The following is a 12,756-nucleotide window of genomic DNA, read 5'->3' on the forward strand; positions in this document are numbered from 1 at the left end:
CAAAATCTCCCGGGGATATTGTTTCCCCACAGGTGTACATACTTGAAGTTTGCTTAGGGAAATTTCTACTCGTAATCTCCCTTTCATTATGCTGTACTCTCTCAGTCTCTATCTTGCGCTTGGTAGAAAGTATCCTTTCCTTCTGCCATTCAGTTTAAGCAAGGTCAACAGCGTTTGTACTATGACGGAAAACCATCAGAAAGGCCCTGTACTTGAGAATCGGCGAACCACGGTCTTCCGGCAGTGGCGAAGCACAGACGACCGCCGAAACTCCTGTGTCGTTTTCGTACCTCTCTTTTGCTTAGAACGTGTGTCTACCACCCAACTTCATTGTAGGCTTACTATAGTTGCAGCATATTATTGATTGTACCCGAAAAGGGGCAACTACTGCGTTTAGTCTATTGGCTTCTTGTACAACGTTAGCCAACCCTTGTCGAAATTATTCTGGCCGCTTCGGTGCGTCCCTTAGCGTACACCTTTTAATGCTAGAGCACAGCCACATTCTTGATAAATAGTTAGACATTCCGCTTTATTAACTCGTTCGCAGCTATGCACAAGTTCAGATTCCTCACCTTCACTTCAGGCGATTAGCGTTCTCATCTTTTCTAGAAATTTTGCCTTCCTGGGGAGATAGACGAGAGAGAGAGAAGAAAGGTAGGAGAGGAGGGTAACTATGGAACAGAAGTCTGCTATCCTGCACTGGGAGTAGGTGCTGGAGGATGTAGAAAGGCTAGAAAGAGACAGATATTCACGAAGCACAGGCGCACAATCACAGGTTGTCGCGATAATTACTCATAATCTGAACAAATAATCTCGTACAGCACAATGAACCTCAATTAAGGCTAAAGCCGTTTGTGTAGGCTTGTTGTCCTTAAGTATTGCATCTGTGCCTCCGTCACTCTCTGGAAATGTAGCTTCTAAACAGGCACTTACTTCAGCGTCGTCATACACATGTAACATCGTTACTGCATGCGGTGACGGCATCATAAGGTTAACTTTGCGTTTGTTACTCCTGACCAAGGGTTATGTAGTACATAGGCTCTGATGCTTACGTTCCCGATGTAAGAGTCGTCCTCTAAAATCGAGCTCGTTCCCGCTATGCATCTACGAGGCATTCGGCGCATTAAGCTTTGTATACGCTGGCCAGCTCCGCAAGGCCGATGATGTAAGATAGGACCGGCGTCTTTTCACGGCCTCTAGATCGCTAACTTTGTTGCACTTGCCATCGCGCTTCCATATCAGGCTGTCGCGGAAGGACACAGTGGGCAGCTGAACCAGTTTACGGGCATTGCATCGGTTGGATGAGATATTACAATTACAGCTTCACCCCTTCTCCTCCCGTCGCGGCTTCACTCGCAGCAGCTAAGCACGACAGCTTCGTGCTTTGCAGCGAGCGCCTAGTGTGTGCCGCCGCGTGTCGGGCATGCGAGTGCACTAGTCAAAGCTCGTGTTAAGTGCAGCTTCCTTATAATACAAGCAGCGTGTACGTAGCTCCGCTCACGCTTGGTGCGTGCTGCTTACTTGCGTTCCTTAGGGTGAAAAAGAAAAAAAAAGTGTGTCGGTGACAATGGGGCCGATCTCCTACCGAATGTTGGTGCTTTTCTCTGTGCATATCTTTCAACTCTGCTGCGTCGATGCCCGTGAACGTCCTGTGGTCAAAACTAATTACGGAGTCGTCGAAGGCATTCGAATGAATGCGGGTAGCGAAAAAGTGGACTCTTTCCTCGGCATTCCGTACGCCACGCCACCAGTGGGTGAGCTGCGCTTCGAAAGGCCGCTACCAGCCAAGCCCTGGAAAGGCAAGTACAACGCAAGCAGGAAGCCCACACCATGCATGCAGAGTGACTTTCCAATCTACCAGGACATTGTGCTCGACTACACGCATTCCAGCGAGGACTGTCTATATTACAACATTTGGCGACCAACGCGTAGCTGTCCCAACGACACAGAAACGTGCAACGCCAAGCTTCCTGTCATGGTGTTCATACATGGTGGCGGGTTCCAGTTCGGGGACTCCTCGCTATTTGTTTATGACCTCAGCAATTTGGCTGTGAGCGCCAACATCATAACAGTGAGTTTTAACTACAGACTCAATTTCTTCGGCTTCCTGACGACGGAAACGGCCGACCTGCCTGGAAATATGGGCATGTGGGATCAAGTGCTTTTTCTCAAATGGATCAACGAGAACATCGCTCATTTTGGTGGCGACCCTAGTGAGGTCACGGTGGCGGGTCACAGTGCGGGGGGCGTCTCCGCCGGACTACTGGCTGCGTCGCCGACGACCAAAGGGCTCATCAAGCGAATCATTATGCAGAGTGGAACGCCTCTTACACTTCTTGCTGGATCAACTTACTATAGTCCTGACAAGTTCTATGACGTATCACGCACTCTCGGCTGTCATAACGGCGAGGCAAAGAAGAAGGACCTGGACCTTCCTAAGACGATAAAGTGCCTGAAGAAGCTGAATGCCCGCAAAATAATCCGGGCGCTGCTCCGTTTGAATTTGGGACAGCGTATCTTCTCGCCGCAGGAAGGCGATGACTTCTTCCCGTACGACCCGCTAGCGATCGACACGTGGAAGAATATCCACGTCAAGGAAGTGTTCACCGGCAGCAACCTGAACGAAGGCACGGGTTTCCTGCACTACGTTCTGAAGTACCACCATGACCTCAAGGACAATCTTAAGGTGGATTATCGGGCGACCATTACGGCCATGTTGTCGCTCTTCGCCGACGTGCCACTGGTTACGGGAAAGAAGATGACAAAGGCCTACTTCGGTGGTTACGAGGTGAAGCACAACGACCAGGAAGTCATACTGCTCCTCTCCGAAATGATGGGCGACATCGTCTTCAAGTGCCCGACGCACCTCTTCGCTGAGCTCACGGCGCTTCAAGGACTACCTTCATACAGGTACTGTGCCTCCTCCATGAAATGCGCAACATTTTTCCCGCACAATCAGTTACCGAGACAGATAGCATAAAAAAGAAGATATAAGGGAAGTCCTTGGCAAAATTATGAGATCCATGGGCTACTCGTTTATTCTCGTGGCTAAGACAAAGAGCGCTAAGAGAATGGGATTGCTTGTTCGGACTCTTAGAGCTGTGTTCTGGAGGAATTTACACAAATAAAAAAAGTAGAGAAAGAAAGAAACGAAATAGAGAGTTAGATTGCGCACATTTGTTTGAGTAAAATTATTTATCCACATGGAAAAAATTAGCTGTCAGGTCGGTCTCAAAGATACAGTCTCAAACGCAACTTTGACACACCAAGATCTGGGTTAATGATGGGGCGCAATATATGGGGAGAGACGAAGAAAGAAATGTGTACGAGAAAAAAAAAGATGTAGTCATCCACAGCAGCAGGAAGCAAACTAGTAAAGGTAGTGTGAAAGTAAACTGAGTACGAAAAAAAAAAACTGCCGTGTTTTATTTTGTGTATATTCGCGGTAGCCAAGTGGCTTTGACATTCAAAAACGCCCGTGCACTTAAATTTAGGTGCACGTTACAGAATCACAGGGAGTCAAAATCAAATCGGACTCCGTCACTCGGGCGTGTCTCATAATCACATCGTAGTGTTGGTCCGTTTAACCATGGAAATTATTTGATTTAATTGTTGTGCGCCTTATCTTGAAGAAATAGGAAATTCTGCCTTCAAATTACTTTGTGAAACTGTAGCTGGCGCGATATATACACTTTCGTGCCATCATGAGTACCACGTATAACTCAAGCCAGCTGCTGGTTATACTTATACATAATTATACACGTTTAAAGCGAGACAGTGCGCGAGTTCATGGATGAGTGAGCGAGTACATGGACGCTGATAAAATTGTACAACGAGCAGACGTCTTCAACTTCAGTACATTGAGTTGTTACGCGCTTTCTTTTTTTAGGATACCATATCAAGCATCATTCCTTATGCCCTTGTTAGCGAAGCAAATACATTTTTTTTCCGTTTAAGATTGACCAATCCTCAACTCGTAGATCACGGCACAAAAATCACTATAAATTAGCAGGAATGTTCTAAGCACTATTTCTCATAAATAAGTTCTAATTCATGTTTATATCCGCACCTCATTTTTGCAGGATTGATTCTCCTAAAGACCATAATGGACACGCAATGGCACTATCGGCCACAAAGATTATTTGAAAGACCATGTTAGCCGCTTGAGCCTAGGTCTATGATTATATGGGTTTTCGCTATCCTGAATATCAGGTTTCAATTTGAAAATGCCAGAACTGGTTCACACGCTAGCCAACAGCGCTGGTGCGCGAGTTTTATTGATTACACATACGGTTCTAATTGTTGAAGTACCGACTCTACAGTACGACGCTACAGGAGAGCACTTTTACTCTATGCTGCTGCCTAAATATCTGCAAGTTTTAAACAGGGTGCTAAATTCTTTGGCTATGATTATTAACATGCATTCTTCTAGCTGAAGAGGACACCAGGACACCACAGAAGAGGATCTGCATGTGCTTGGTATATTGCCCTGTTCTGAGCAGGGGTGGCAGGTACTCTTTAGTTGATGTCAGCATTCGGTTATTTCTTTGTTGGCATGATATAAGAAGATGTTTGTGCATAAATATGGCTCAGGCTATTCCTTGACTATTGAACATGTGGTATATACAAAATGCAGTTGCGACATACAGCCTGTAACAATATATAACGTGGCTACAACAAAGTTCTGTTGTAACAAGTCCAAATAACAATACGAGTTTACAAACGCGCCCTTTAAGCAATAACTAAAACAATGGTGTCCCATATCAATTAAACACTCAAGCAACGAAGCTAACCACAGTATTATCACAATATACACTTTCAAACAAAAAAAAATTCTCTTATAAACAGCTTTTCATTGGGTTAATAATGGCCAATAATTAATGCCGCTGTACAGAAACGTGGTTTGACCAGCATTTGAAGAGTGCCAATCTAATTTGTATTGATCTGCTTATCGAATTCAACATTCCATTACCATTACATAAAAAATAAAACTCGTATTTACCGCTCATGACTGGGCACCTCCTACACAAAAAAACGTTTTATACAGAATTGGCCGCGTTGAAATACAGTGATGTCGCGTACCACGCAAGAGTGACGGACTGTGACTGACGATGTGTGTGCTGTGCTATGCGCTGTCTCTCTCTCCTCCCCATCTCTCATTCTCCCCCATCCCGCTCCCATGTGTAGGGTAGCAAACCGGTTATGCTAAACTGCTTAACCCCCGGCCTTTCCTTCTCCCCTCTTTCCTTCCTGTTTGATTGTGCCTTTGTTGACGAAGACACATATCACCTTCTTCTAGAATTCTCGCACTACGACACACAAGGCGCCGACTTAAATCGTCATTATTGGCATTAGACCATAGACGTCTCTGAATAAATTATTAGGGCCATGGCCTACAAGAGCAATATAAAAGTACGCTTTAATAGCAATAAAAATTGTTAATGGACCGCGTCATACTGTGCTAAAGCGTACTCGTACCAGGTTTAGTTTGTGTCAGGCTTAGTTCGTGTCAGGTTTAGTTCGTGTTAGGTTTAGCGCGGAGCGTGGAGTTAAGTATATACGTTAGCATCAGAGAGGGGACTTGAGTGTTTGCGCTCAGTGAACATGAATCGGATCATATCCAATACCTGGAATAGTTTATTTTTACGTAGATTATCGAATTAAACAGCATTGTTTATGAAAGAGGCTTTCATAAAACCTTCCGGGTGCTATTCTGGGGCTGTTCTCGACGCATTTTCAAATTTCATTTTTCCCGTACCACGTAACTGAAGATTTTCTGCTCCTGCAGGTACTTGTTTGCCTACCGGCCGACCTACAGCATATTCCCAAAATATTTCGGCGTGGTGCACTCGGAAGAACTGCCCTTTGCTTTGGGAAGTTTGATCTTTTCTACCGATCCAACAAGAGCCAGCATCGCTACAGACAGCCTTCCCAGGGGCTTTCTGGGAAGGAGTTACACCACCAATGAGACGGAATTTATGCGACAACTGATGGGAATGTGGGGATCGTTCGTGTCTACAGGGTAAGTGTGAGTTTTTGGACTGTAACTCTGTGCTTTGATTGCAACGGGCGGAATGAGAGCACCACTCCAATCTGGAACAGTGGGTACCAAAACACTGCGTCTGTATTACGTCGGTATTTGCTAAAGTACTACTTGCTGAGCATGATGAGTATTTATTTATTTAATTGATAGGACAACAACAACTCACTCAAACACAAGGACCATATGGGAAAGCTATTCTCAGAAGATAAAAGAATCCGAGGATACCTATGTCCTTCTTACGAGCCGTGAATGTGAACGCATTAATGTCCAATAGAACGCCGCTGAACGGTCCTTCGGGCTTTGCGCTGCAAGTAATGTACCATAGCCCGAGCCAGCAAGCAGTAGCAGCCTGCGGTGCCAACGCCGCATGCCACCGACGTCCTGTGGGACGAGGGACCGAGGAAGCAGCAGCGACATCTAAGGCCGGCAGGTGCGTGCAGCAGCTAAGCCCAATGGAGGTGAGAGAGAGAGATACGGACCGCGCGCCGGCTTCCAAGAGCGAGGGTGACGTGGCGTTGCGGCGATGCCCTCTCCCGTCGCGCAATACCTGACGCGCTATTATGGCAGCAGGTGTTGCCCTTTCACCCGCTCTGCTCCGTCGAGGTGCACTCATGGCGTGGCACCATGGCCAATGGGAACTCCGTAGAGGTGCGCTCGTGTCGTGGCGTCGCATCCAATGGGGAATTCACCTGCCGTTTCGCTGCTACAGATGACATGGCATGGCAAGAACTTTATTTTGGTCCAGAGAAACTAGGGCCCGAGGGCAAAAGCCCCCAGGCTAAGTCGGTGGCTCCGCCCACGTAGGCACCGGTAGGCCAAAGGCTTTCCCGATGTCGTGAGCTCTCCGGACGGCCAGGAGTTGATCTTGGAGGACTTCACTGGATATGCGTCGACTCCAGTCCTCCTCACTGTTCAGGTCCAAAGCCCTTTGGTTGGGGTACAGCCAGAACATATGATCAAATAGACACGGAGTTTGTCCACAACTTTTACATTCCGCGGGAAACTCCTGGTCAATTTTGTTAAACACAAAAGATGTAGGATGAGATTTAGCTTGAAGCATTCTTAATGTGACTGCCTGTGCTCTGTTCAGCTACAGACGACAGACGCACGTTTTTTCGCTCAATGGGCCATTTGACGCTTTCGCACCGAAAAGCGTAGGGCAGAAACTCCCCACTGGGGAACTGTCATATAGTGCGTAGCATTGTTTGTAATCATTACTTATGAAGCCTATACTCCACCCTTAAAACCAAGGTTGCCGCATTTTAAGAGGTAAGCACTTCCAAAGAATACCACTGCACACTATGACGATATATCCACTAAGCTCGCTTTTAGCGCCAATCTTGTGCTTGGAAAATGAAAGAAATGTTGTTGTAGTGCTTTTTTTTTCCTCGCATAATTTGCCCGCCGAAGCTTCATGTTGTTGCAGACACAATTCAGTGGTTGTTTGCGTTTTCAGTGCGTTCCTTCCCGCGCAAGCTCTCTCTTGCGTTCTAACCATTCTAACCGTTCTAAGGGTGTCCCGACTATCATGCACCAAGATTTCAAAATATGCAAATGCCACATAGCTGGACATTACCAAGGTAATGTGTTTGCCGTTGCTTGGAGATACTCAGGTCATTTTTTGCATTCCTCCTAATTATATAGTTGGCCTTAATTATTCAAATAACTTCTCAAATATTATAATTAAATGAAAATTGTCAATGAGAAAATTGTAGAGAGCGTGAAAGAAATCAAAGCCCCTTTCTTAAAGTAAGATGGTTCAACGCGAAGCTTTCGCCCATGCAACTGAATCAAAGTCAAAGTCCAAAACCAACGACCACGCAACGAACCCAAGAAATGCTGAGCGAATCGATGCGATGGATATGTGATTTGATTGCTTGTTTAGGAATGTATTTTTTGAACGCTAAAGTAGAATGAAGACACATTTCGTTAAGTTACATAGCCTTTATCTTAGATCATGCAGCCGTTGATTACACGCACATACTCACACTTTCACGTACTGCATGCCGTTGCCGATACACGGGATCGACCTTACGGGCAAGATCGCGCTCGCGCTTACGTTCGCGTACGGCAGCCTCTTCTGCCGTGCGCTGCACCCGCGGCCTACCCATGGTGAGGGCCGGGAATGCATTGCGTGACGTGCGTAATGCAATGCCGATATATTCATTTTGTCTGGTTAGCGTGGCGTTGCAGTTCCCACTGTTCTTATCAGTAAAACTGCTAATGTAAACTGAAGTGTTGTACGATTGTGCGCGCAGACGCTCAGATTGTTCTATTGTGTGCGCAGATACGCAGATAGTTAAATTGTGTAAGTGGCTTTCCTGCAGTGCGTTTTCGGCGCTCACGGACGAATAAGAGAGCTTTCTGTTGCTCAATACGTGCTACATAAAAGTGTTTTTCCAAGCGTGAGAGAAGCCCGCGGATACACGCAATGTGCCTCGAGCGGCCAGTCGCACTGAAACAAAGCTGGCGTAAGCTTCGGACCCACCGCGCATGTGCTACTACGCCCGCGGCGCCGCCGCCGTAGAATGCGTTCCGCGCGAGCCACTCGTTGCCGTGTTCACATATTGTTGCTGAAAAATGAGCGACGCAACCGGCGGAAATGCTTCGTCTGTCGTAGCTCTTAAACGAGCTCCCAGAGCAGAGGCTCAGCGCCGCCGCCGAGAGTACCATGTCGTTCAGAATCAAATTCTTTGACACAATATATTGCGCATTCAAAACACCCATACAGCTGCGCTTAAAATTCGCATTAGGGAGTATTGTAATCGTCGAAGAATTGTTTTTGCTCAATACATTGCAATACAGATTCGTCTAAGGGCTGACGCACCAGTCAAAATCATGTGAACTTTCAACCCTCCGGTCGGTGGTGAGCCCGACATTTGTCACCGGTAAATGGCCTGGTTTATGGCTGAGATTTTTGGTGTGTGCATGTCCAGATGTGACCGAGGTTCACAAGAATATGGAGACTTGAACCTTGTCGAACTGTTGGCTCCAGCCTGAGGCGTTCCTTGTTCGACCGATGTTGGTCACGTTTATGTCAGACATATTTGTCGTAAAAAGACAAAAAATAAATAGAAAAAAAAACAAGCATACAACGATGGCACTAATAGCTGTCCTTTATAGGCTACGCAGTGGCTGATTCATACAAGAGTTCGAGTTCTATTTATGTATTTACTTTACAATTTACTGAATTATTATTAGCCATTTTTATAGATAAACGATTTATTAACAAAAACTAAAACTGAACGTGTTCATCATGCTGCAGAAAACCATCGATACCCCTTAGAGACGACGAGTGGCCAAGCTATACGAAGACAAGACAAGACATCCTTGAGCTCATGCCCTTCAACTACACCATAAAGCTTGACAAGTCGCAGGACAAATGCGAACTCTACAGGCCTTTCATGATCAGGTGGGTGGTAGGCCTCCAGGATTTGCGGCACTCCATTGCACGGCTGTACTGATTCCGAAAGTTTTCTTCCGATTTGCGATACGTTGCCTTGTACAAATTAGTTTGTTTGTAGCTGTATATATATATATATATATATATATATATATATATATATATATATATATATATATATATATAGTAAGCGAGAGAGTGCAAAGGCCACATCACGAACAGAAGCCGACTACTTCAATGTTTCTAACCTCCCATGCGAGCTAAGAAAAAGGCATACTAGTGACTCGATATATATATGAGCACAATAAGCACAACCGTCTATACGTCCATGGGTTGCATAAAAAAAAGAAAAAAAAAGAAATCAAAACACAAGTTGCAGTATTTCACAATCTACGCTTGTAGTGTGAACTTGGCTATGCGATCACCGCATCCACTTATCACACTGATACTGTGCGCCAAATATTGTTCGAAAAATCAAATTTCTTGTCACAAACCACGTTTCTTATACTTTTCCTGATGAGTGCTACATTACACGTATAACAAAACGCCTTCGTGATAAGTCTGGAAACCACCTCACAAGCGACAACTGACACCCAGCCCAGTGGTGGTACGCATGTGCTTCATCATCCTCACTGTGCCCAGAAACACGAGAAATAAGGTAAGGTGGCCCCACTGAACGTTGAAGCCGGTGAAGACTGAGGGCTCTGGTGCAAGGCCTGGTCATGCCTTTCGTTAGGAACGCAGTGGCATAAAATATTTCAAAAAAATAGTGTGTGATTATGTCAATTTCGATGGTGTTCACAGAGCAGTCTGTATGAAAATAAACAACAGGCAGATGGGGAAAGGGCGCTCTTTGACTTTGTAACTGTTCCTTATTTCCACAGTATGTAAGCACACTGAACACTATCGAAATGAACCGTTACTTACTCGCCCAAGTGTCACCAAGTCACGATATATTTAACTACTATTGTATTAGGCTGAAATGAAGCATGAACACGAAAAAAAAAAGAAAAAAGAAAAAAAAATACGCCTTGTACAAAGTCGGAGCCTCCTTTTTCCCCGTGGCGAAATAATGACATTTCTTACAGAGAATTCTTTTAAGAGCATTTGCTCTTGCCGTCAATTTTTTGTATACACATTAGAGAATGGTATCACAAAGTTATAATGTGGCACCATGGCCATACCGTACACGGCACAATACAAAGGACGCACGTCGCAGCGTTTTTGAGAAGAGAGATGATATTCATGATTGCATTCAACCGCTTGTCAAAAGATTTGTGGCAGGATCTACAGAGAGAGACGTTGCAGGTCACACGTTCTGGTTTTGTGGGCTGCGTGTCAGAGCTGCGCCGGCGTGCAATACTTACTACCATGTTTTATGAATAGGCACCACGTGAGCCATTGCGCTTGAAATAATTCAAAAAGCGAATGTACATGAGACGTGCACTCCATATGTTTCATCCGTACGGCTGCCCCAAATTCAAGTTAACAAAATATCTACAACAGTGTTGCTAGCACAAAACAGTGTTTTTATTTACTAGCAGCGTTCAACGAGAGGATGGCGCCTGCCGGTGGCAACTCCGGCAGTTACTTCGCCTACGGCGGGCAAATTATGCAGTTTTTAGTTCATAGTAATGCCAGCATCGAGCGGCGGTTTTCCTCTACCTGAACGCTAATCGCAACATGTTTTTGTGCTCTGCTACGGCAAGTTGCCCTTGCATACAAGATCTGCGCTTCTCTTACAGGAAAGGCGCTGGAAAGAAGCCTCCTCTCAGGATTGCTTCTCCTGGAAATGCCGCCTCGAGCGGCAAACCCATCCCTCCAGCCGTGGCGAGTGGTGCGAACCGCAAGGCCAACAACGTTGCTACGCCACTGGCAGCATGCTGCCTGATGATAGCCGTGCGTCACCTGTTTGCAACGATGTTCTAAGTGGCAGGCGTGCATACATTGCGTGCTAGCATGAAGATGTATGTACAAAAAGGCAACAAAAAGCAATAACTGCTCTGCAGCAGGAAGTGCAGTGCGGTGAAGCGCGCGGACAATGAACATCTTGTGAAATGTGCATGGACGATATCCATCTATGTAAAATTCCACAAAGACTTTTTTTTTCGTTAACGCACGATGGCAGAGTTTTCGGAGAAAACTCAATGCCATCCTCCTGAAGAAAACATGAGCTATATTTTTTAACGATCAATTTTATTGTACAGTCGTTACATCCATCGTCATTGGTTCGGACACCATCGACGCTCCTCCATAAGCTTTCCTTTATTATCGCGGGTATTGGCCATCCAGCAAGAGGGATGGTAATAAAAGAAGAATGGAAAACTAAATAAAACGTTACATAGCAATGCCCTAGTCTTCCCACGAAAGAAAAAAAAAGTCATGTAGGAAGCAGACTACTGAAAGACGAGCACAAAAGAAAACGACAGCTGGCTTTGCCTGCACACAGGTAGTCCCGCACAGTGAAAAGCCATAGCCAATAAGTAAATATTCACATCTGAAACAGAGCTAGGCGGGAACAAGCTAGAAACCTGCAGGTCAGGATTCTAGCCAAGTGTGTGTTATAAGACATGTTCTGCTTACAGCGAGGAAGGTGTAACGAAATTGCGCGTTAGTTTAAAGCGACTATAACCATGCCGTATTTAGAAACAGTTTTTTATTGACGTTTACTCATTGTAGGATGCCGTAAATCCTACGCTATCGGTGACTGATGCAGTCATTGTAGGCTTTGTTCTCAGCTTCGCCGTCTTCCCTCAGTGCTTACCTTAAACTTGGCCTGTTCCTAGCATGCACAGGACATCAGGCAGGTATCAACGACCGTGCTATATTTTCGGTACCTCCGCGCTCCTTTGTTGCTATACCCGGCGACTCCAACCCGCAGGCATCGATATTTAAGGGGCTGTTTAGCGAAACTAATTTGCAGAATGCTTTTGCTGTGGAAATCCCGGCGCTTATGGTGAAGTTACTGGTGGCCATATGAGAAGTCGGCCAACTACCGAAAAGCGAGAACAGATATTTAGTGTAACCTGTAGGTTCCATATACCGGAGTTTCCATGATATTTTGTCCATGTAGCTAGACTTGGCAATCTTGATAGTCGCACTCGTTTACTTCTTGCGGGCAGGAAGTATCGGGGTATTGGCACGGTTTCTTCATGAGGAGGAGGAGGGTTATTGTTGCTAGCTGCAGGTGGACCTAGCCTTGCAAAAGCTGACTGCAATTGCCCCGCCAGAGCGCCACCTATCAGGTGCGGCAGAGTTTGATGCCTGCCGTAACACATACGTACAGGAAAGGCTAACAGTGATGAAGGAT

The 12,756-nt window shown here is 45.7% G+C and overlaps 2 protein-coding genes across 2 annotated transcripts in view; one reads left to right on the plus strand and one right to left on the minus strand.

The window, feature by feature from the left end:
- LOC119456382 (acetylcholinesterase-like) overlaps positions 1–12,756 on the minus strand; it is a 228,478-nt gene that overhangs the window by 94,479 nt on the left and 121,243 nt on the right. The window lies entirely within an intron of this gene.
- Positions 1,294–12,327, plus strand: LOC119457039 (acetylcholinesterase). The gene is made up of 4 exons (XM_037718864.2): positions 1,294–2,910; positions 5,789–6,022; positions 9,309–9,455; positions 11,192–12,327. Exons 1-4 carry the CDS (start codon positions 1,568–1,570, stop codon positions 11,373–11,375), a joined length of 1,908 nt encoding a protein of 635 aa, XP_037574792.1. The 5' UTR covers positions 1,294–1,567; the 3' UTR covers positions 11,376–12,327.

Source organism: Dermacentor silvarum, chromosome 6 (assembly GCF_013339745.2).
Source record: "Dermacentor silvarum isolate Dsil-2018 chromosome 6, BIME_Dsil_1.4, whole genome shotgun sequence".
Taxonomy (NCBI): Eukaryota; Metazoa; Arthropoda; class Arachnida; order Ixodida; family Ixodidae; genus Dermacentor; species Dermacentor silvarum.